Source organism: Poecilia latipinna, unplaced genomic scaffold (assembly GCF_001443285.1).
Source record: "Poecilia latipinna isolate Pla-1442-1.1 unplaced genomic scaffold, P_latipinna-1.0 Scaffold673, whole genome shotgun sequence".
Taxonomy (NCBI): Eukaryota; Metazoa; Chordata; class Actinopteri; order Cyprinodontiformes; family Poeciliidae; genus Poecilia; species Poecilia latipinna.
Window position 1 is genome coordinate 48,366 of NW_015113289.1, and position 20,591 is coordinate 68,956.

Genomic DNA, 20,591 nt, shown 5'->3' on the forward strand with positions numbered 1-20,591 from the left:
AAAAACAAAAAAAAAAAATCAAAAAAAAAAAAAAAAAAAAAAAAGAACAACAACAACCAGTACTCACTTGTAGTCTTTATGACTGGGCCCAAGCTGTTGAGGATGGAGCCAATTTTACCCAAATCAACACTTTCCAAGGCAGCTACAGAAACAGCTGCAAGAGGAGCTGCAGGAGCAGACGCAGGAGCAGTTGAAAGGATGTTTGTGGGAGCATCTGCAGGTGAAGGGATGAGCGGAGGAACGGTTGAGGAAGCGGTTGTTGGGATGGTCGTAGGAAGAGCTGCAGGAACGTCTGCAGGAACAGCTGCAGAAGAAGCTGCAGGAGTTTTTAGCTGCGGCCCGGTTGCTGCTGACGGCTCACTCTTTGCAGGGATTGGAGTAGACACCGCTGGCTGGGTGAGGGATTGTTTTTGCTCCTCAACTGAAATGAAAGAGGTGATAGAAAATATCCAGTAATGAAGCAGTAAAGGTATTTTACACACCTAGCAAGGTCTTTACTTTTTTTTTTTTTTTTTTAACAATGTAGGTGAGATATTCATTTTATATGGTACACAAAGTCCACACGAACCTGTTGAATTACACCAGAGGGCATTGTTATAAACATGCCAAACCCATAGGGGGCAGTGTAGCACAAAGCTAAAACTTATGGCAGCCCTTGAAAACAAACACAACTTCCTCTTATGAATGAAATATGGAACCTGGAGGTAAAAACATAAATGAAAAATAAGAAAGCAAATAAACAAAATCAGAACCTCTCTAATAATCGCCAAACAATAACAGTGGTCACACGTGTGAAGTCAGCGCAACATTATTTGTTGCAGAAGGTAATGAGCGGACATCTAAATCTCAGGTTTCCAATGTAAACACATAAACGCAAATAAGGAGAATTGTCACATCTTCAGTTTGGCCGGAGTTTTTATGAGTAATTGTTTTTAGTGATATTAAACGTAATTCATGAGTGCATGTAAAATTTATTCGGTTTCCAAGACATTCGGCCACGTGTGGAGAAAACCTGAATGCATCATTGTACATTAGCTTCCATAAATTAAATCACACAGGTAACTAAAAACCGTTGTACCTATGATCCCGCCACTGTCCATTTCGTCCTCAGAGAGCTCCATGTCCTCCACTTCCCGGTTGTCGTCCTCCCCAATGGGCTCCGCTTGTCTCGGGGACGCTCCGGGAGAAGACAGAGGACTTGGTGCCGGAGGCTCGGCGTCGTCCTCCATAACCGAACCGTCCAGGTCTGGATCAGGGTTAGCCAAATCCAGGCCATGGAACGGCGACTCGGATCCGGTCGGGGACGGAGCGTCTGCGGTAGGGGAAGGTATGGGCGACTCGTCCAGGTCCGGCAAGGTGGACTTCAGGGCGTCCAGCTTACGTTTGAGGTGGGAAACCCGGTTTGCGAAGGTTTGGTAGGCCTGAAGAAAACAGAGACAGTTATCATTTATGAACAAACTTACAGAAATTACTCAGTTTGGGAGTGGCTTACAAATATGACAATAAATCTTCATTCCTTTGACATTTTAATATAAGCATAAAACAGACACCTGACATCTAAGACATTAAATACTTACATTAGCAACAATCTTGACCTCTTTGTACTGCATCTCGTAGAAGATGTCCGCATTCCCAAGAGCTTCAAGAAGCGCAGGGCCAGTTTTGCTTTGTTTCTCAAAAAACTTGACAAACTCGTGCAGCTGAGCGCTTCCCTCCTCAAAGTCTCTGGAGAACTTTTTTCCTCCTGCTTTATCTGCAAGAATGGATCACAAAAGAGTGATTGTGAGGAAAACATGACTAAATTTCGAGGTAAAAACCGTCTTAGATTGTGCAGCACTGAATGTAGGCACCTTTGAGTTTCCTGAGAGCTTCGGAGCTGAAGATGTCCACCCTCATGGCAGCCAGCTGTTTTTCTCTGATGTCAACTTCCTCCAGAGATTTCTTGTACTTGGTCAGCTGGTCGATAAAGGCTTGAGGCTGAAGCAGGAGGAGTCGCATTCTCAGATCGATATTTAGGTTAAATGGACACAGAAAGGTCTACTGTGCTTATGGAGGTCTCACTCACCACAAACTCAGCAACAACCTTGGATCGCAGATCAGCTTTAGACTCAACTGGAGCTTTAAAAACATGGAAATTAACAAACTGGACTTAATAACTCATATTTGTAGCAGCACACATCAATCACAATTACATTTAACACAGATATGAAAAAAGATAAAAGTATAAGCGCATTAGAGCTTTATTGGGCCTGTCACGATAAATTTTGCTGGATGATAAATTGTCCCAGCAATTATTGTGATAAATGATAATATTGTTTATCACAATATGATTTTTTTTTAAGTAATATGCTGATACTAGCAAAACTGTCCTCTCAAACAGCAATAAACTTTAATTTTTGAAGACTAAAATACTGAAAATGGAGAATATTTTAAGTATCCAAAGCAGAATTTATCAAGCAATTCATTGATAAATTGCTTATTGCAGCAGGCTAAGGCGATATGGAATTAGAATTTTACTGAAATATCTTGTGGTATTTTAGCACAATAACGATAAAAATTCAAAAACTATTTGTTACGTCTCTATAGGTAAATGTAACTGCGCTCTCTTGGAACAAATGGTGGAGAAAGCACCAAAAATAAAACTGCCAATCATACTATTGTTTTTGTTTTTTTAATTTAACATCATTAATTGAAATGTATTGATACAACAATAAATCAAAACAATTAACATGGTGAGAAATTTTCCATGGTAAATGATGAACGGTACGATACGAGTAGCCAAATTTAGAGTTTGGACGATTAATGCTGCGCTCACTTTTTTGCTCCACAGGCGTCTCGGGAGGCGACTCTTCTTTGACCAGGACATTCCTGAGATCAGAGACCAGCGTCCCTGAATAGACGTCCCTCTCCTCCCAGATAGTCAGGATCCTCTCCACGGATTTCATCGTCTTGGGGTCGCCCTCGAGTCTGGGGAGAAAACAGAGAGGCGAGACCAAAACAACAGTGAGGGATGTTAGAGCTGTAACGAGTACAGACCATTTTTACTCACAATGTGGAAGTCATTTTACTGGGATTGTTTTTTAATCAACTCCGTCAATCATACCAGGTTCAAAATTGTTGGTTAAAACCAAGATGGACATTTTAGGACCTGGCATGTGTCCTTCAGGGCGTTTTCACACCTGATGGTCCGGCAAACTCGGTTCAATTGGGGAACAAAGTTACAATATTTGTTACATACATTTTCAGTATACATCTCATATCTTCTGATTTTTATTTTGCCATGAGTTTTGTGGTGGGAAATTTTATTATCTGATGTGTTCTTCATACAACCTCACAATGACATTTTACAACACAATCTCCTCTTCTGATCGTAAAAAAACGTGTTGCTTTTTTGTATTTATGATGCAAAATATTACAGACAAAAAGCTTTTTCATGTTTCGACTTATTTAAAAAGTGTTCGGTTGAGAAGGTCAAACTAGTCTAGCACGACTCGTCCGCCATGGAAATTGCATTAGCAAATTGTTCCCCTCTGGTGTATTTTTCTTAACCTCAATGAGGTTTGTGAGCGCCTACCATCAGTTTCAGCCTTGCTGTGCAGGAGGAAACATCATCCACATTTTTATTTCTAGAACAAATTTCACAATCAACCAGGGGAAGAGAGTTTTTTCTGCAGAACCCCGACAACGTCCGGTCTTCTTTGTTGCCAAAAACGACTTACTTGACCAGCTGGAAGGCGTCCGGCAGCACCTCGGCAAACGCGGTGCGGTAATTGATGGCATTCTTCCTTTTGCAATTCTGAATGACGTCGTTGGCAAGGTACAGCAGGTTCAGTCTGTGGGAGGCGTTGGCTGCAGAGAAAAGAACAACATTAGTGTGACCAAAAGAAACTCGTCCTTTTAAAAACACTGAACTGCTTTCAGAATCCCCAATCTGCCAACGGTAACTACTGAATCAGAATCAGAAAATCTCATGTAGTCCATATGACATAATATATTATTTGATCTGGACTGGCAACAGATCAAAGATGAAAACAAATGTGATTTAATGAAGGAAAAAAAAAAGAATAAAGAAATGTGAATGTAGAGGTTTGATGTAGGGATGAGCAATAAAAGTGATGAAAAATAACTACTTATTACTTTTTTATGAGGTAACTGGTGTGGCTGTGATAGCATGATGCAGCCACAATAACCCACAAACACAAATACTGCTCCTGAAAAACATTCCCATTTGTAATATGCATCTTTTGGACACCAGTCATAGAAAAATTAGATTTCTTTTTTACCACTAAACTGCATACACTAACATCATTTAATCATATTTTCACATTTATTGCCATTTACTAACATTCTCATTGAACAAACAGTTGGAAAAAATAGTGAAACTAGAAAATCCGAACAACATGGAGACTTTGGTTGCTTTTAAACATCAATAATTAGACTTTATTGTGATAAAAAATAAATCTAAATTCTCATCATGATAAGACTTAATCATGAAAAATTATAAACAATACAATAAATGCCCACTAACCAGTAGTAGACTATTGCTTAGTGTCCCTACACAAAGAAAATTTGAAATTATTTGGCTAAAAAGTTGTAACAAATCAGTATTTTTAGTCCCAATTTACTAGCTACATTTATTATTTCTAAAAAAAACAAAAAAAAAACACTAGAAAACACATTGTTTCATTATAAATTAATAAATATTGAATCAGTGGTTGTATTGTGGGTTTAATATAAATAATTTTAAACAGAGAATTAATTTTTTCAATTTTATCAGAACGTTAAACTACAAAGTCATGTAAACCCAAACTCAACAATTTACAGAAAAGTGGTAACATTTCCACAAACAGCATAAAAGCCATAAGGTTTAAGATAGACGTGATATTTTACAAAGAGAGTTTAAAATCCATTATTTGTTTACCAGTTTCATGCACAGAAACAAATCAGAAATCAGAAGGAAAGAAATGACTAGAAATTCAGGAATAAGAAGTTTGTAAAAAGCAAAAGTTTTAATACATTCAAATACTCTGTCACAGTTTCCAAAGGTTTAAGTCTTTTTTTTACTGAGAGGCCTAAAGAGTAACTGAGTTTTCTACAGTAATATGAAGCACAATCAAGCTTGAAACTGCAAATTGTTGTCCTGTAGCTACACTTTTGTGTTTTGATCCAAAAAAAGCAGAAAATCCAGCATTTTAATGCCTCAAATGATCAAAACACTTGCAAGTAGTAACATTTCCAAGGTGAATTATCAGCAATGTTTTATTATAATCTTGCTAGTAGAAATAGTGACCGTACTCACAGAACGGCAACTCAAAACGACAAGTTCAGGATGCAACAAAAGTGACCAAAACACCAGATAATTCAACTGTAACATCTTCACTTCACTTTTAGACACGATGAAAAATCAGCTCTGGTTTCACCAAAAGACCGTTTAATGAAGTGGATATCTGCACTTGTAACTCTGACATATAAACTGCACAAACACAAATACATTTGAGGATAAAGGGACAAAAAATAATAATAAATAAAAGCAATAATTTGGTGTGCACAATTAAACAATTAGCTGAAGTACCTTTTATTGAAGTCCAAGAGTCAGATTTTTTTAAATCTGATTAACCGTTAGGGACAAAAGGATAACTGGGTTGAATAATTACAATCATAAAAAGTTCTTAGGTAAAATGAAATTTCCACAAATGTAAAAACTCCACAGCGTCTTAGTAAAACAGGAACCTTTAAAGCACCAAATGTTACGAGTAGCTATAAATTAGAAATAAAAATAGATAAAAAATGTAAAATGTGTCAACTGTGGAATTTTTTTTTTTCAAATTAATTGAAAACAGTAATCAAGCCTTTAAACTAATAAGGGCAATAATAAAAAAAAATCAAGATCTTTATCTACTTGACTCAGACGTTTCAAAACAAATTTCATCTGAATATAAATTATTTTTTTTAGATGCCTCAAAATGAGAAGCTTATAGCTATGAGACGAAACAAAATAATGTAGGAGAAAATTCTGATGAAGGGTTTAATTTCAGATTTTTATAAACTAGAGATATCCTAAGTCTCAATTTATACAGTTTAAATTAGCTGAGCTGAGTCATAAATCAATTAAATCTTCTCTTTTTCAAGATTTAATGTTTGGAAAATCTGGATTTTTCTTTTTTTTTTTTCAACCAACGCTCTTCTTGGATTTCCATAATTCAGACTGATGTTAGCACACCCAACAACCACCATCTCGTTTGACAAGAATATTTACCAGCTTCTGTTTATTTTGACTCTGAATTCAACTTTTTTTTAAAAGATATTTTCTGTCATTTGTATTTTTTTTTTTAAAGGAAAGAAATGAGGCGAAAGAAGCCGTTAAAATTGGAAATCGAATTTGGTGTAAAACGTTAGACAAATCTGAGATTTTATTTTTAAGTCATACCTTTTAAATGGTTAATGTATAAAACAGTGGTAGATGTAAATATAATGGTGATGCTATGATCTGTGCACAAAAACAATACAAGACTAACTTAAAAGTAACATTTTATCAATATGCAGAAGCTAAAAAGTAAATAATTCCTTACTATTGGTGAAACAGTACTTGTTCTATTGGCAGGTAAATTAACATATGGAAAAAGTGTCTTGTTATAATTGAAATAATCTGCCAATGGAACAAGTACTTTTTCACCAATATTAAGGGATTATTGACTTAAAACAAGCCTCTATATCTTGCTAAAAAGCTTCTTTTAAGTTAGTTGTGTCTCATTTCAAGTTTACTAAGATATTTGTACTAGAAGCTAGACCAAACTACTTGGTAAGATTTTGTGGTTTTACAGTCGAATCAATGGAAAAAATATATATATATTGGGATCAGAGAAATCAGGCCCTGCTTCAAAATGTTGACTTGTTTTATTGCATTTTTTATTTATTTATTTGGTGAAAGCCTCCTTGTCATCACCCTAATCTTTAGCTCTGACTGGCTGGAGAGCTAAAAAAAAAAAAAAAAAAAAATTACTTCCAGTGAGAGAAAGCATGTTGGTAACTTTAGATCAACATGAAATGATCGATTCAAAAATAATGTTGTTATTGCAGCTTTTTTATGCTTTTCTCTGCTTTCAAATGAGCCACACCAGATAAATGTTGAATCAGAGGTAGAAAAAGCCAGGAAATTATTTATTGTGGTCTTAGTTTTTCCACATCATAAAAACCCGAGATTTTAAAAGTGTTTTGCAAAAGTTTTGTATTCACCATAGATGAAACGACTCCCTCTCAGACCTGAAAAGGCTTTTTCATTTAAATGATGTCGTAATTATCATATGTACACTTCTTTTTCTGGAGATAGAGAAATTATTTGGGTGGAAGCAGATAATTGGGATTTCCAGAAGATGAAAAGCTTTTCTCTTTTCAAACAGGAGTTTATAATTTGTGGATAAATTCTACAATACAGAAAGAAAGTGTGAAAACAAGTAAGTCAAAAACAGCAATATAAAGCTACACAATGTATTTTACAGACATAAAACAGAAAAATGTTTTTTTTTTTCATTAAATATTGATAACAAAAGCCTAACAGAAGTATGATAAATCAATGACTAATTTAGTGTAATCTGTAATTGCTTTGCCTTCTGCTATTCCTCAACTTCACAAACTTCATCAAAAAGCCATTTTCTGAAACTTATTCATCTTTCAAAAGTATTTATCTTACACCAGTCAGTAGCTTTACGGAATCATAATTGACCATTTTCACCTTAAAATAATCAGGAGCTGGTGGCTTTCGTACAATCTGGTGAAGATATCGTCACATTAAAAAGCATCTTGACATGTTAATGGGAATTTACTATTTTCCAGTCGATTTAGGGGTTCACTCAAACATCCCTACGTTTTAAACTGAGAGGACATGTTCGTTTTTTTAGTAAGTGATGGTTACCGTCGAGCAATATTTCGCCGCTGTTGCTTTTATCACCAAAATGTTCTCTCCACTCTTTGAAAGCTTTTACTAAAATCTGTTATCACATTTGAACATAAAGAGAGGAAAAAGTCCAACCAACTCTAATGAAAAAAAATAAAATAAAATAAAAAATTACAGTTTATCCATGTCCTGAAAACGGCCAGAGCCAAAAACTGTTCAATTCTGATCTTTGGCCAGTCAACCAGTGCCTTACTAAAACAAAGACAATAATTAACTGTACCTTGACTCCTCAACTAAAGACAAATATGTGCTTACCAGAAACAACTGAGTGACTAAATGACACCAATATTCATTGATAATCATACACTGGGAATAAATTAATGATTTGGAAAAACCTGAGTTCTCAAGCAGCACTTTAAACAGTTTTGTTTTAAAATGCAAGTCGTGCACCGACTCCTGATTCAAATCATAATTATACGAAACCCAAATGAATCGTTCTTGTCAAAACTATTTTCAAACGCTCCAACAAAACCAACCTGATTTTAAAATGTTTATGCTGTAAAAGCAACCAGAGAGTCTCAACATGCTACCACTAAAAAGGTCTTCTTTAAAAAAAAAAAAAAAAAAAAGAGCCGATCTGATCCTCTCCCCTGGACAGCTGTCACATTACCAGTGATCAACAATGGTTCACCTCAGAACTCATCAATCAGAAAACCATTTAGCAAACCCATATTAAAAAAACAATAACATCTCAGCACATCATAAAGAAGCAAAAACGCATCTTTTAAAATTTCTGCTTGGAAATTGGAACAATCTGTGTTGTTATTGCAAGTTGCAGGTAATAATTGTCCAAAACATACAATTGTTTTGTGCACACCCTCATACACAGAGCTACTCCGGAAGACGTCCTGAGATTATAAATTATTAGACCAAATTTAAAACATTTGCAAAGTCTTGCATGAAAAACACTGTATGCACCGAAAGGAAAATTACATTACATTTTTATGGATTATGCAACTTGGTTCTCACCACTAACACACAGACTGACTGAACACATTTTTATTTATTTTTTTTTTACCTAGATGATTTATTTTCAAAAATCCTCATGTTACAGTGGCTCTGGAGGTTTGGATTAGATCATCCCAGAGATTATCTAAACAGCCAGGTAATCCTGGGCAAAAGTGGAACAAGCTCAGAGGACAGGACAGATGTATAATTAAGAGAATAAGTGTCTAAACTTTCCATCTTTCTAGTAATGTGACAGGAGCTGGACACTGTCCCGATGAGGTGAGGGTTGGATAGACGGAAAAAATGGATTAGTGGATGGACAAACAGGTAAGATGGTCAACAATTAGACAAATCCTTTCAGTGCACATCTTACAGTTTGGTCTCAAAGACAAAAATACACTTATCTATAAATCACTGACTGGCTCAGCACCAAAACACATTAAAGACCTGTTGTCGTCATGTCACGTTTCCAGAGATTCAAGTCTTCTGGTTCTGGTTCTGCTCTGCATCCCCAAGATCAGAACCAAACATGGAGAAGCAGCATTCAGCTTCTATGCTCCACGAATCTGAGACAAACTTCCGGAAAACTGCAAAACTACTGAAACACTTAGTTTCTCTAAATCGAGGCAAAAACACTCATTTGGTTGATGATGTTGCCTTAATAATAGATGGAACATCATTTATTTTAGTCTATTCCAACTTTCCCCCGTTATATCACTGCAGCGTAATGTTTTTGCTTGTTTGTCGAATGTTTTGTTTACATCTTGTAAAGCAATTTAAATTGCCTTGTTATTGAAAATCAACTTGCCTTGTGCATTTTATCTTTTCAAAGTGATTCAGACCAGAAAAACACCTAATGAAGTTCGAGACTGTAGAAACATAGTGTAAGTAACTTGGACTTTAAGCAAGAACTGACGAATGCTAGTAACTCTTTAAAAGCGGTGAAATAGCCCTTTCCTGAAGTAAACCATAAAGCAGATGCAAACCTTAGCCTAATCTTTACACAATGCAATCGTTTCATTGATAAAACCAGTTCCGATCAGGTAAAGTGGGCTTCAGGCAGGTGGTAAAGCTACTCACATTTCCTCAAACACTTCATCCACTGGCGCACAATGAGGCTGTGGTACTTCTTGTTGTCTATGCACCATGTTGCCAGTCCCTGGATGGAGTCCATCGTGTTGGTCAGACCTCTGAACCTCTTGTCCAGTGTGGCTTCCAAAGATCCTCCTGTTCCTGCTGCCATGTCCACAGAAGCCAATCTCTATCACTCCAACATTAACTTAGCTTGGGTTAGCACTTAGCTTAGCATGCTAGCTCAACCTTACACAAACAGCATCGCGTTCAAAAGCCGCTCGGCAGCCTCCCGCTGTAATTTCACACAAAATTAAAATTCGGCTTAGTTCTTTTTAATCCTCTCTTCCTGTTTAAAAGTTATCCAAAGTGAGATTCTTTCCCAGAGATAATTTGTCAAATCATTTAACACTTATGGTTAAAACTTAGCGCCTTGTGACATCCTGGTACACGGACAAACACTTCCGAAACACGCCATCTGTAGCGCCCCCTGGTGTATAGGAATGTAATATTAAATATGGAGCCCCACCTCCTGCGTTTTATTTATAACGCAGGACTTTTTTTTCTGCACCAAAATAGTACCATGTAAAATGTTTAAACCATGCCTAATGTCTTTACTTTTTTGCAATGGTGCAAAAATATATACATTTCAAAGTAGTTTTATACGCTTCACGTATAGATATGAGTTTGGAAAACGGACATCGCAACCAGTGTTTTTCTTCTGCTTCACGGGAAGAAGTGGGAAACACCTAAGGAGTTTCAGCAATAACTGCAACAAGGTATTGAGCGATGAAGAGACCAGGAAACAAAGGAACAGCCCACTCTTTTTATTTTTATTCATAGAAAAAGTTTAAGCCCATATAACACATTCCTTCAACTTCAAATATATTATTTTGTGTTGGTCTGTTACTGTAATGTGGAAAACGTCAGAGTGTGTAAAAAAATCTTGAAGGTGTTTTATTAAAAACTCCAAACCAGCAAATGGAGTTAATAAATCATTTCAGTCTTTTAATATCTAAAAATATTTTTCAAGCACTCACCAGTAAGGACAATAATATGATTTACAAGAAACAAAGAAATGGCCTCAACAAAAAAACAACTGGACCTTTTTAAAACGTACAACTGCAAAGAGAGAACTTTTGTCTTATTTCACAATTATAGTCACATATTACAGTTTAATAACAAAAACACAGAGTTTCATTGTACACATGTTGTTCTCTGCCTTGTGCTTACCGTTTCTACATGAAGTAACATTGAATTATCCAAAATAATGAAGCCTGAGAAACACCTGCACAAAAAGCACATCTGGTTTGCAGTGACATGTTTTCTTTAAATCATTTATAAAAAATTATGCACTTGATTGTTCTTTGTTGTATAATTTCCACTGTTATTTGTGTTTATATGCAAGGCTCTGACGATGACAAACCATCAGAGAAGTCATTCAACATGAATAAAACTTCACCAAAATGTTTTTAAAAGAGTAAAAATGATGAGTTCAGAAATGGAAATGGTTCAGTTCCTTTCATCTTTACCACATTTCTTATTGCACTTACAGTGTTGCCAATTTTATGAAATAATAGAGTGATAAATCCGTTAAAATGAGGCACAGAAGTTGGTTTCTACTTCCGCATCATGCTTGGTTTTAGTATATATTATGCTACTATTCTTCAAATGTTTCCCTGCAGAGTGACACGCGTTTATAATTCAAGTACCTCTGAGGTGCAACACAAACCAGTCGATGGAATTAAAAATATCAAGTAATGCTTTTATAAATAATCTCACAACTTTGTTGATGTTCACAGATGTGTAACATTTCCTCATTTTCATCCAAAGTGCAGATACACAAACTCAGATGCACACAGGCATAAATATTTTAAGTTGTTTGCTACAAATTTCCACTGCAACATATTACCAATAAAAGCAAAAGGTGGCAACTCATACGATAAATAGCACAATATGCAGAATCGAATTTAGCTGAGTATTTCTTTTCTTTTTTTGCTCATGTGTTTTTGCAGAAAAACCCTTTTCCTTTTCATATTAAGTGGAGAAGCAAAACTAAAATAAATAAAATATTTGTGACATCATTATAAGCCACTTACAATTTGAGAATGTAAAAATGTCTTTGTTTGGCACATCTTGGCAAAAGTTGCATGTCTTTCCTACATCATTTAGTTCCATCTGTAAAAACGCTGGACAGTGTGAGATAATGTAAGTCAGCAAGATGACAAAATCTACCAGAAAGTAACTTAATCGTAGCTGGAAGCAGAAAATGGGCAAAGAAAGATCCTTTTCAATTTTGGAGCATCTCCAAGTCACTTAAAGAAAACTCTATGTAAAATAGTCATAAATATCAGCTTTTGAAGGCGATGTGACTGAAGAGAGCTTGACTTCTTGTAAATGTAATATTAATACAGTAAAATTCTCTTAGAAATCCAAAGAAGCTGCAAATTGTTATTTTTTTTTACTTTTACAATTTGCCAGAAATCAGCAATGAGGCTACTACTACTGCAGGACAGAGTAAAAAATATTAACGGTATGTGACAAATGTTACCCCCTGTAAAATACTTTTTTTTTTTTTTAATCCTTTGCCATTACTTTTTGGGCTGCCTTAAAATATGTAAAAGTACAAAACAGTAAAAATCTGCTTTATTGCACAAGAAATATCAAATATTTCTAAGCTATTTTAACTCGGTTCTCCACAAAGCATCACCTTCCTACAAACAGCAGCTTCTAAAATAACAATAACAATAACAATAAAATCATTATTGGTATTATTTTCAGAATGCTGTGCTGCTATTTTTCAGGCTGTCATATATTATGAAAAAAATATAAAAACAGTAAAAACGGCTTTAACACACAAGAAATATAATAAAAAAATTCAAGCTCCTTCAACTTAGTTTAATAGAAAAACATTACCTTCCTGCAAACAACAACAACTCCTAATAAAAATAATATAACACGGCCACTTTAGGAAAAGAAACCCAGAGAGTCGGGGGTTAATAAGTATCTTCCTCCACCTCCTCTGGTTTAATGTGCCTTGCAGGCATGGCAGACTGGCTTCAAGCCAAACCTTATACTTATGTAATCGGGTCCGCCCTCCAGCTGAGATACCTCCATGTGATAGCAAGGTCAGCCTCAGCCAGTTAAGGTAAGTCAGTCGTAGGAACGATGTTGCTCGAAGACACCAAGCAGTCCTGCGTAGCTGGGCTGCGGCGCGAGGTGGGCAGAAATATCTCAGTGCGCTTCGGGTTCTCGCTTTCTCTCCTGCTACATATATAAGCCCTGCTTAAAGGGCCAGTCCTGTCTGTAAACCTTTGCCCTGCTGAGCAGTTATCCACTTCTGTGTCAGCAGTTTTCTCCTCTGCCGTGATCTGATTTTCTGGAGCTAGAGGAAGACATGTCGAAGCGGCGGCGGTGTCGGGTGAAGAGGCAGCGTGGCACCTCTCATGTTCTGTGTGGTTTTGCTTCGCCGGGAGTCTGTCGGCAACATCGGGGTCTGACCAGCTCAGCTTTCTCTTCTGCAGAGGAAAAAATAGAACCAAATGTTGCTACTGTTAAAAAAAAAAAAAAAGTCTTGGAGGAAATAACAAGCTTGAATTACAAAAACACTACATCACGGATAACAGATGTATGAACGGGGTATAGCTAAACATTACTTATTTCCCTTTAAAGGTGATCTCTGTTTAATAAACTGTCCTTAATTTAAAGAGACAAAAAAGTATACATACGCTATACATACGCCTTACACCTTTTCACTTTTTCAAGTTATAATCACAAACTTGAATGCATTTTGTTTTCTGTAATAGACCAACACAAAGTTTTGAATAACACACATGGTTTTGAAAATACAGAATACATGATTTTAGGCATACATCTGTATTTAGTCACCCACAGAATGATGCTGCCACCACCATGCAGCGATGGTGACTTTTATCATCTTTGAACCTTCTTCTATAGTCTCAGTTTTTTGCAGGTTTTCTTCCAAAATTACGCTTTATTTAGCTCCACCCATCTTCCCAATAACACCAAGAAGCTTTCCTGGCTGTGCAGAAAGGAACCCATTCTTGCAGCATGATACTGCCACCACCATGTTTCAGTATGAGGATGTGGTGTTTAGAGTGATGGATTGTGTTAATTCTCCTCTACACAAACATCTATTTTTTGCAACCTCACCATGCTTCTCCACAGCCTTATCATTGATCTGATTGTTGTTGGTCTTCATAATTCCCTAGAGTTATTTTAAAATAACATCTGGATTTATACTCGGATGAAATTACACACATGAAAGACATGAACTGAAATTTATTTCGTTACCAGAGAAAACCTGGGATGAACACAAACTTGCTGACATTTTTCCAATTTCATTGGTTTAAAAAACTGTTTATTATTTTGCATCTAGTGCACATTTATTCATTACTTTGTGTTGGTCAGTCACAGGCCTGTCAGGATGAGAAATTATTCCAATAATGATAATATTGTCATTTTTGAGACAATTGCTAACAGATGTAATGATAAAGACATTTCACCCACTTATAGGTGGATAAACTTTAATTTACAACATTCAAACCTCTAAGACATTTTAAATATTCAGAATAACCAAAAGAATAAATAAAATGGATTATGAAGTCTATGTATATAAAATTGCCCTTCAGACTATAATTATAATAAAGCTCAGACAGACAATACCACTAGTAAGGACTTTTGTAAAATAAAAAAAAAATTCAAAATGGCAGCTTTTCAATTATTTTAAAGAGCAGAATTAAGCAAACTACACAAACAAGAATGCAAATGGTAATTATTGCACTCATTTTAATTTCTCATGCAATTAATTGATTTATTGCTTATTGTGACAGACTTAGTCATTTGATTCTCACCTTGACCGGCATGTGGAGCTGATTTTTCCTCCGATGTAAAGCGAGTGAGGCAGAGCTGGTCTGCTTGGATTTGTCCTCGGACTTGAACGACCCCCGAGGAAACCACATTTTGAGCAGCATCTCTATCTGCAGCAGATTCTGGAGGTATTTCTCACTGCAACACAAATCAATGTCGAAACTATTAGTATTAGCAATAATTACATATTTGCTGGAGTTGTTTAATTTAGAAGCACTTTTTTTTTTTTTACCCCATTTCAGGTTTCTGCAGGATCCCAAGAATTCGCTGTAATCTGTCTATGGCAACACTCTGCTGAAAGCTGGTTAAGCCTATGAACATACATCAGAATGTCAGACAAGTTGGTTTATTACACAGTAATATTTGGTGTAATTAATCCACAAACCTTTGTCAAACCGTCCAGTCTGTAATCCCTGTAGGAGCTGCAGCAAAGGGCGGATAAACCTGTGCAAATCAGCACACTGAAAATACAGACAGACACATTTTGTTATGAAAATGAAACACTAGAAGGAGAAAGCTTGTTTTAGTGAAACTGTGCTCACTTTCTTAGCGAAGGTCAAGTCTCCTGGAGTTGATGACCTCAGTGCAGCCACTTCAGGAACCAAATGTTTGGCTTCATCCGGGTATAGTTCACATTGATCGCCATTAAACTTTGAGTGCAGCGAGCTTTTTAATACGCCGTCCCCTTCTCCCTCAGAGAAGATGTCTGCCTCGTCCTCAGTCTGTTCGCTTTCGCTGGGGGGGAAGCTTGAGGTGGAGGGAAGCGAGTCATAAGATGGCCATTTGGAAGATTTACCTAATGATTTCATCTGCGGAGACATACAGAGTTAGTGCATGACTGTTATTGTTATTGTTGTATAAATGATCTGCACTGAAACTTATTTCACTCCTAAAAACTGCAGGAAAAATGCAAAGTATTTCAAATACTGACAGGAACATATTTTTTAATACACGTCACTTTTTGCTTTCAGTGAAAAAGTGTCCATAGAAAAGAAAGAAAAAGCAAGTCGCCATAAAAGTGTCCGAGTCTGTTGTGGCATACACTCCAGTTCACTCCTTAAAAGTTACGATAAACAATCATAACTGAAAATGTCACCAGTCAAAGAGGAAAGGACGTCATATTTTGGGGAAACATGAAAACGTACATCAGGGTTTACACCAGCCTGGCGGGCCACCAGGCTTTACTTGCATTCCCTCCAGGCTACGCATTGTTTATTTATTTCTTTTAAGGTTTTTTTATGTTTCCCCTTTTTGAGACTTTATAGTTGATGAACATTGAACTGCAAACATACCATAACTTCAATATCACTGAAAGAAAACAACTGCTGTAAATGCTAGCTATTATTTAAGCACAATGAATTCAGGATCTCTGTACTTGTAATTTAAGCATTGACACTTGCTATTGAGTGCAGCATAAGAAGTTTTAAAAGATGAAGAGGCAATAAGGTGGTAAAGTCATAAAGAAACTACCACTAAGTTGGCCAGAAGAAATACTTTCAATAAATCCTTGTTAAGATGTAAATAAGGATTTTGGTCACAACTAGCTGGAAAAACAACTCATAATCTAAAGTTGACCATATATTCAAAGCAGAAAGACATTTACATTGTTTATTTATTTATATTTCAGAGTTAATCGCATAATGGTTGTTTTTCTACTTAATCAATCTATATTCTTCAATAAATGGCACAAATTTCCACACTGCCATGTGCATATTAAAACCAATATCGGTATACCAATTGTACAGACCTGTGACTAATGTCTGGCTCGTGTTTGAGCAACCATAACGTAATGAAGATAAGTGATCAATTTTGACAGTTTATTACACCGGGACACAGCAAAAAGAACACCTGTACCACAGGGGAATAAACTCATAAAGTGCCAGAAACGTCAGCATAAAGACACATAAAAGATACTTTCTGTTCTACTATAAAGAGATTTAAACTTTCTCTGTGTTATTCTTATGAGAGAGGATGGGAAAAAAAAGAGACTGCATTTTGTCAATTTTGATTTTATTAGGAGTATTGTTTTGACAAATTATTAAACCTTTTCTCGTCAGAAAAAGAACATTTGTTATTTTACAAATTTCTATAGAATATGAATTTTTTAAACTATTTGAAATTAAGACAAAATTACCTGGAAGAACCTCTCTTTAGCCTTGCCATTGGTCTGTATCTGTAATTGTTTGTTGCCATTTGCTTTGCATAATTTGCTAAAAACTAAACTATTACAACAGTCACCTAAAAAAACATAGTTTTTTAATTTAGAACAGAAAACTACCACTTTTTTTATTCTGCCAGACTCCAATATCATACAGTTTATTTCTTTTGTTTTTATTTTGAGTTCAGCAAAACACCGATATAGGTAACCAAGATATAATTTGGTGCATAACGGGGAACTATCTTGTAATTCATTTTCTGTTGGGAACATGTAGCACATTTTTCTCCATTCATGGTCCGACTTTGTCAAAGGTTGAGAAAAAAAGTTTGCATAATTTTGTATGCACTATGGCTAAAGACAATTGAATAGGCTAAAGTTGGAAGCACAAAGTAATTTGCCAAACGAATATCAGTATCGTCTGGTAATGCGAGCAAATATTGGAATTGGCCCATTTTCCCATTATCACCTCTGATCAGTGATCAGCAGGTCAGACACTAAAAATAGTGGTCTTCCCCCCACACTCCTAGTTCTGATTCAAGAACATTTTCGTTCTTGAATCAGAACTTTTTAATTGAATCAGAACTAAAAAGTTACAAAACTCACATAAATGTTTATACATATGCAGAAGAGAAAGAAATATTGTAAAAGCCTTTCAGTAATAAACAGTAGGCTCAACAAGCACTTGTTAAGTCAAAGTGGGGGACTGACTGTATAGGAACGGACAACACCTAACCCTTGGTTTCTATGATTACCAAAATAAATTTGCAATTCACAAAAAACTACACCAAAGGTATTCCACACATATACAATATACCTATGAACAATTTCACACACAAAAAAACAAACTAGAATGTGTCAACATTGACTGACGAATGTTGTATATGTGCACATGGAGGAACTGTCATTAGGAAAATCATGAATAAAAATATGGGACTGACTTTGTATTGTAAAATATAACAAAAATGGAAAGACGGATTGTCCGTCATTGTCCGTCCAATCTTGTGGACGGACAATGAAACAAGTTTACATAATGGAATAAAATCTGCAGCTGAAAATTGATTTCTTCATTGGAGATGGAGGATAACCCCTCAGAACCGTATTTTTATTTGGTAGGTGTCGTGTCAGAAATTGTTTTCTTTCTAGTTACTATACATTATTTTTGCGGTACGAAGTTTAAAATGGGGGGGAAACTGTTATACAAGAGTCACAAGGGGGTGCCTAAAAAGTTCACAACAAGCCTGGAAATAAATCATTTGAGACACGCACACTCTTATACAACACTTCTCTGCTCGTATAAAACCTATGTCCTCATCTGTTAATGAATTTCCCCACATTTTCAATCCAGTCAAGTTAATAGAGAACAGTTTAACCCATTTTTTTCTTTAAGAATGAACCACTAATGTTTAAATATATGACTGTTTTAAGCACGCTTTTCCTATACTGCTTCTCCGCCTCCAAATATATATCTGTGGACGTCAAATAATCAGACGTGCAAAGACGTAGAGAGAATAGTTCTTACCTTTCTGCTAGAAGAATCCAGAAACTAACTTTGCAAAACTCTACTTTCAGAAACTGTTCCCCACAAGCGGAGGGAACTTGAGCACAGAGGTAGCGGTGAATAAGCTCAGCTGTGAATCCCGTCTTGTTCTCTGGTTCAGCTTCGGCTCCTCCCTGTTCCTCCAGTCGACTGTGTCTCGCTTTTCCCCCACCCACTCCACGGATATCTCTGTACAAACAGTACTAGAACGGAGAAGCTCAACGGCCGCCGCACGTGCGCCAAAGGGTACGGCGCTGCGATTGGACGAGAAACGAGAGCGCTCTCATTGGACGGAAGCCTCAACCAATCGGCGCTATCCTTAGTTTCGGGTTGGTCTGCACACGCGGTGACACCGCCTCACCTCCGAGAGCTGCACGTGTGAGTGTTGTGGCTCGTTGAAGAGGGGAGCTGCACGCGGCTGCTGCTGGCAAGTGTTGAAAATTTTAGCTTTTCATAACAGGGTCACATTTGGCCTCTTCCAATGGATACAAGGCAACAAATGAATAAGAGAAACAGCAGGTCACGTTTACAGTGTATTTATTCAGAGACACTCCATTAAATCACCCTTTTTTATCAGCTAGTCACATTATCCAGTAAGTCTCCAATTGTGGTAAATATGTAGACTGAAGACAGCAACGTGACTTAAATAGCACTGTGAAAGAAAAAGGCTATACATCTATGATTTCACTTTTTTTTTCTCGTTTACAGGTCAATAGACACTGCATGGTATAAATTGTCTTCCTTGGATTGAAGCTTTAACTTTAATCATTCATTATCCCCAAGTATTTAATCATAAATGTGAGCTTCACTGTAAAATATTTTGAAAATGTAATGAAAGTTTCTGGGATTTGGGATTCACGTCACAACCAAGTTAACTTGGTGTACTGGTTTGTTTTGACCCTGGAACATTTTTGGTGCTTTGCTGTTTCAGTCCTTTCGTTGCTATTTTGGGAGAGGGGGTCAAAGTCAAAGTCTGGACCTGAATCCATGTGAGATGCTGTGGCCTGACCTGCAAATAAGTTGTTCATGCCCAAAAAATCTTCAGCGTAACTGAATTAAAACAATTCTGCAAAAATAGACGGAGTCAAAATTCCTCCACACTGGTATAAAAGGCTCATTACCAGTTGTTGCAGGCATTTGATGGGAGTTGCTGCTTCCACCTGTTGCATAACCAGTTATTACCTTCAGAGAAACAACTACCTCCACACATTTAAGCTTGTCTTTTTTGGATGGCTTTTGTAAAAATTTATTTTGTGTTTGTTCGAGTTTATCTTCACCTTATATTGAACAATATTAGGTGATCTGAAGCACTAAAGTGAAGTGAAATCTTTATGGGGAAAGAGGACGTTTTCACAGCACTGTATGAAATAAACAATGCCAATTTAAGCATTTTATTTCTATAAAGTTGTCATTACTAAATTTCACAAAATTGGGATACATATTTGCAGACCGTTTGAAGTTTCCATAGAGAGGGCTCTAAATTAAGTCCAGCAGAATTACATAATAGCACATAGACTGGAGGAGTGAATCACTTCTTCAGTGCACATGAGATACTCAAAAGAAAGGATGTGAAAAAACTATGGAGAATAAAAAAAAATTCTTCTAATCAGAATGATAATTATTAAACGGTAAAGTCAATATGACAGAATAAAAGGAAAAGGCACTGCTGCTAAAATTCTGGGTGTGAAAGAGAAAGTTCAAACATGGCTAACTTTTTTAAACAGTAGCATTCAATCGTACGCATATCACCTGAAAGATCAGAGAACCAGAGTTTCCTGTTAGACCGTACAGTAGAGGCTCAGGTGCAGATCAGCAGTGTACCTTTTTATGGCTTTTTGTTGCAACAGGCTTGACAAGTGTTTTGATATTTGCGCAGGAACACTTTGTTCAGGATTTTTTTTTTTCCTTTTTGATTGCGACACAGCAGATATTGTAACCATGCAAACACACACAGTCACAGCAACCTGCTGATAAAGAACCCAGGGAAGCAGTACAGTACGGCCATTACCAAAGGTTCTATCTGCAGACAGAGCCTC

At 36.4% G+C, this 20,591-nt stretch overlaps 2 protein-coding genes across 4 annotated transcripts in view; both read right to left on the reverse strand.

Annotated features, from left to right (window-relative positions):
- rprd2a (regulation of nuclear pre-mRNA domain containing 2a) overlaps positions 1-10,456 on the reverse strand; it is a 23,133-nt gene extending 12,677 nt beyond the window's left edge. For all 3 annotated transcript variants that reach the window (XR_001426410.1, XR_001426409.1, XM_015044375.1), the window contains exons 1-8: positions 9,980-10,456; positions 3,720-3,849; positions 2,816-2,967; positions 2,066-2,118; positions 1,851-1,977; positions 1,578-1,753; positions 1,079-1,421; positions 68-421 (exon numbers count right to left, since the gene is read on the reverse strand). Coding sequence is in view for 1 of the 3 variants with exons in the window: in XM_015044375.1 (XP_014899861.1) it covers positions 68-421; positions 1,079-1,421; positions 1,578-1,753; positions 1,851-1,977; positions 2,066-2,118; positions 2,816-2,967; positions 3,720-3,849; positions 9,980-10,142 (1,498 nt within the window). In the remaining 2 variants the exon portion in view is untranslated. The remainder of the gene's footprint in view (positions 1-67; positions 422-1,078; positions 1,422-1,577; positions 1,754-1,850; positions 1,978-2,065; positions 2,119-2,815; positions 2,968-3,719; positions 3,850-9,979) is intronic.
- Positions 10,457-12,966: 2,510 nt separating this feature from the next.
- On the reverse strand, positions 12,967-18,784 carry ciarta (circadian associated repressor of transcription a). The gene is made up of 6 exons (XM_015044378.1): positions 18,538-18,784; positions 15,403-15,669; positions 15,246-15,321; positions 15,093-15,171; positions 14,845-14,998; positions 12,967-13,488 (listed from the first exon to the last, which is right to left on the reverse strand). Exons 2-6 carry the CDS (start codon positions 15,667-15,669, stop codon positions 13,114-13,116), a joined length of 951 nt encoding a protein of 316 aa, XP_014899864.1. The 5' UTR covers positions 18,538-18,784; the 3' UTR covers positions 12,967-13,113.
- Positions 18,785-20,591: the final 1,807 nt, after the last annotated feature.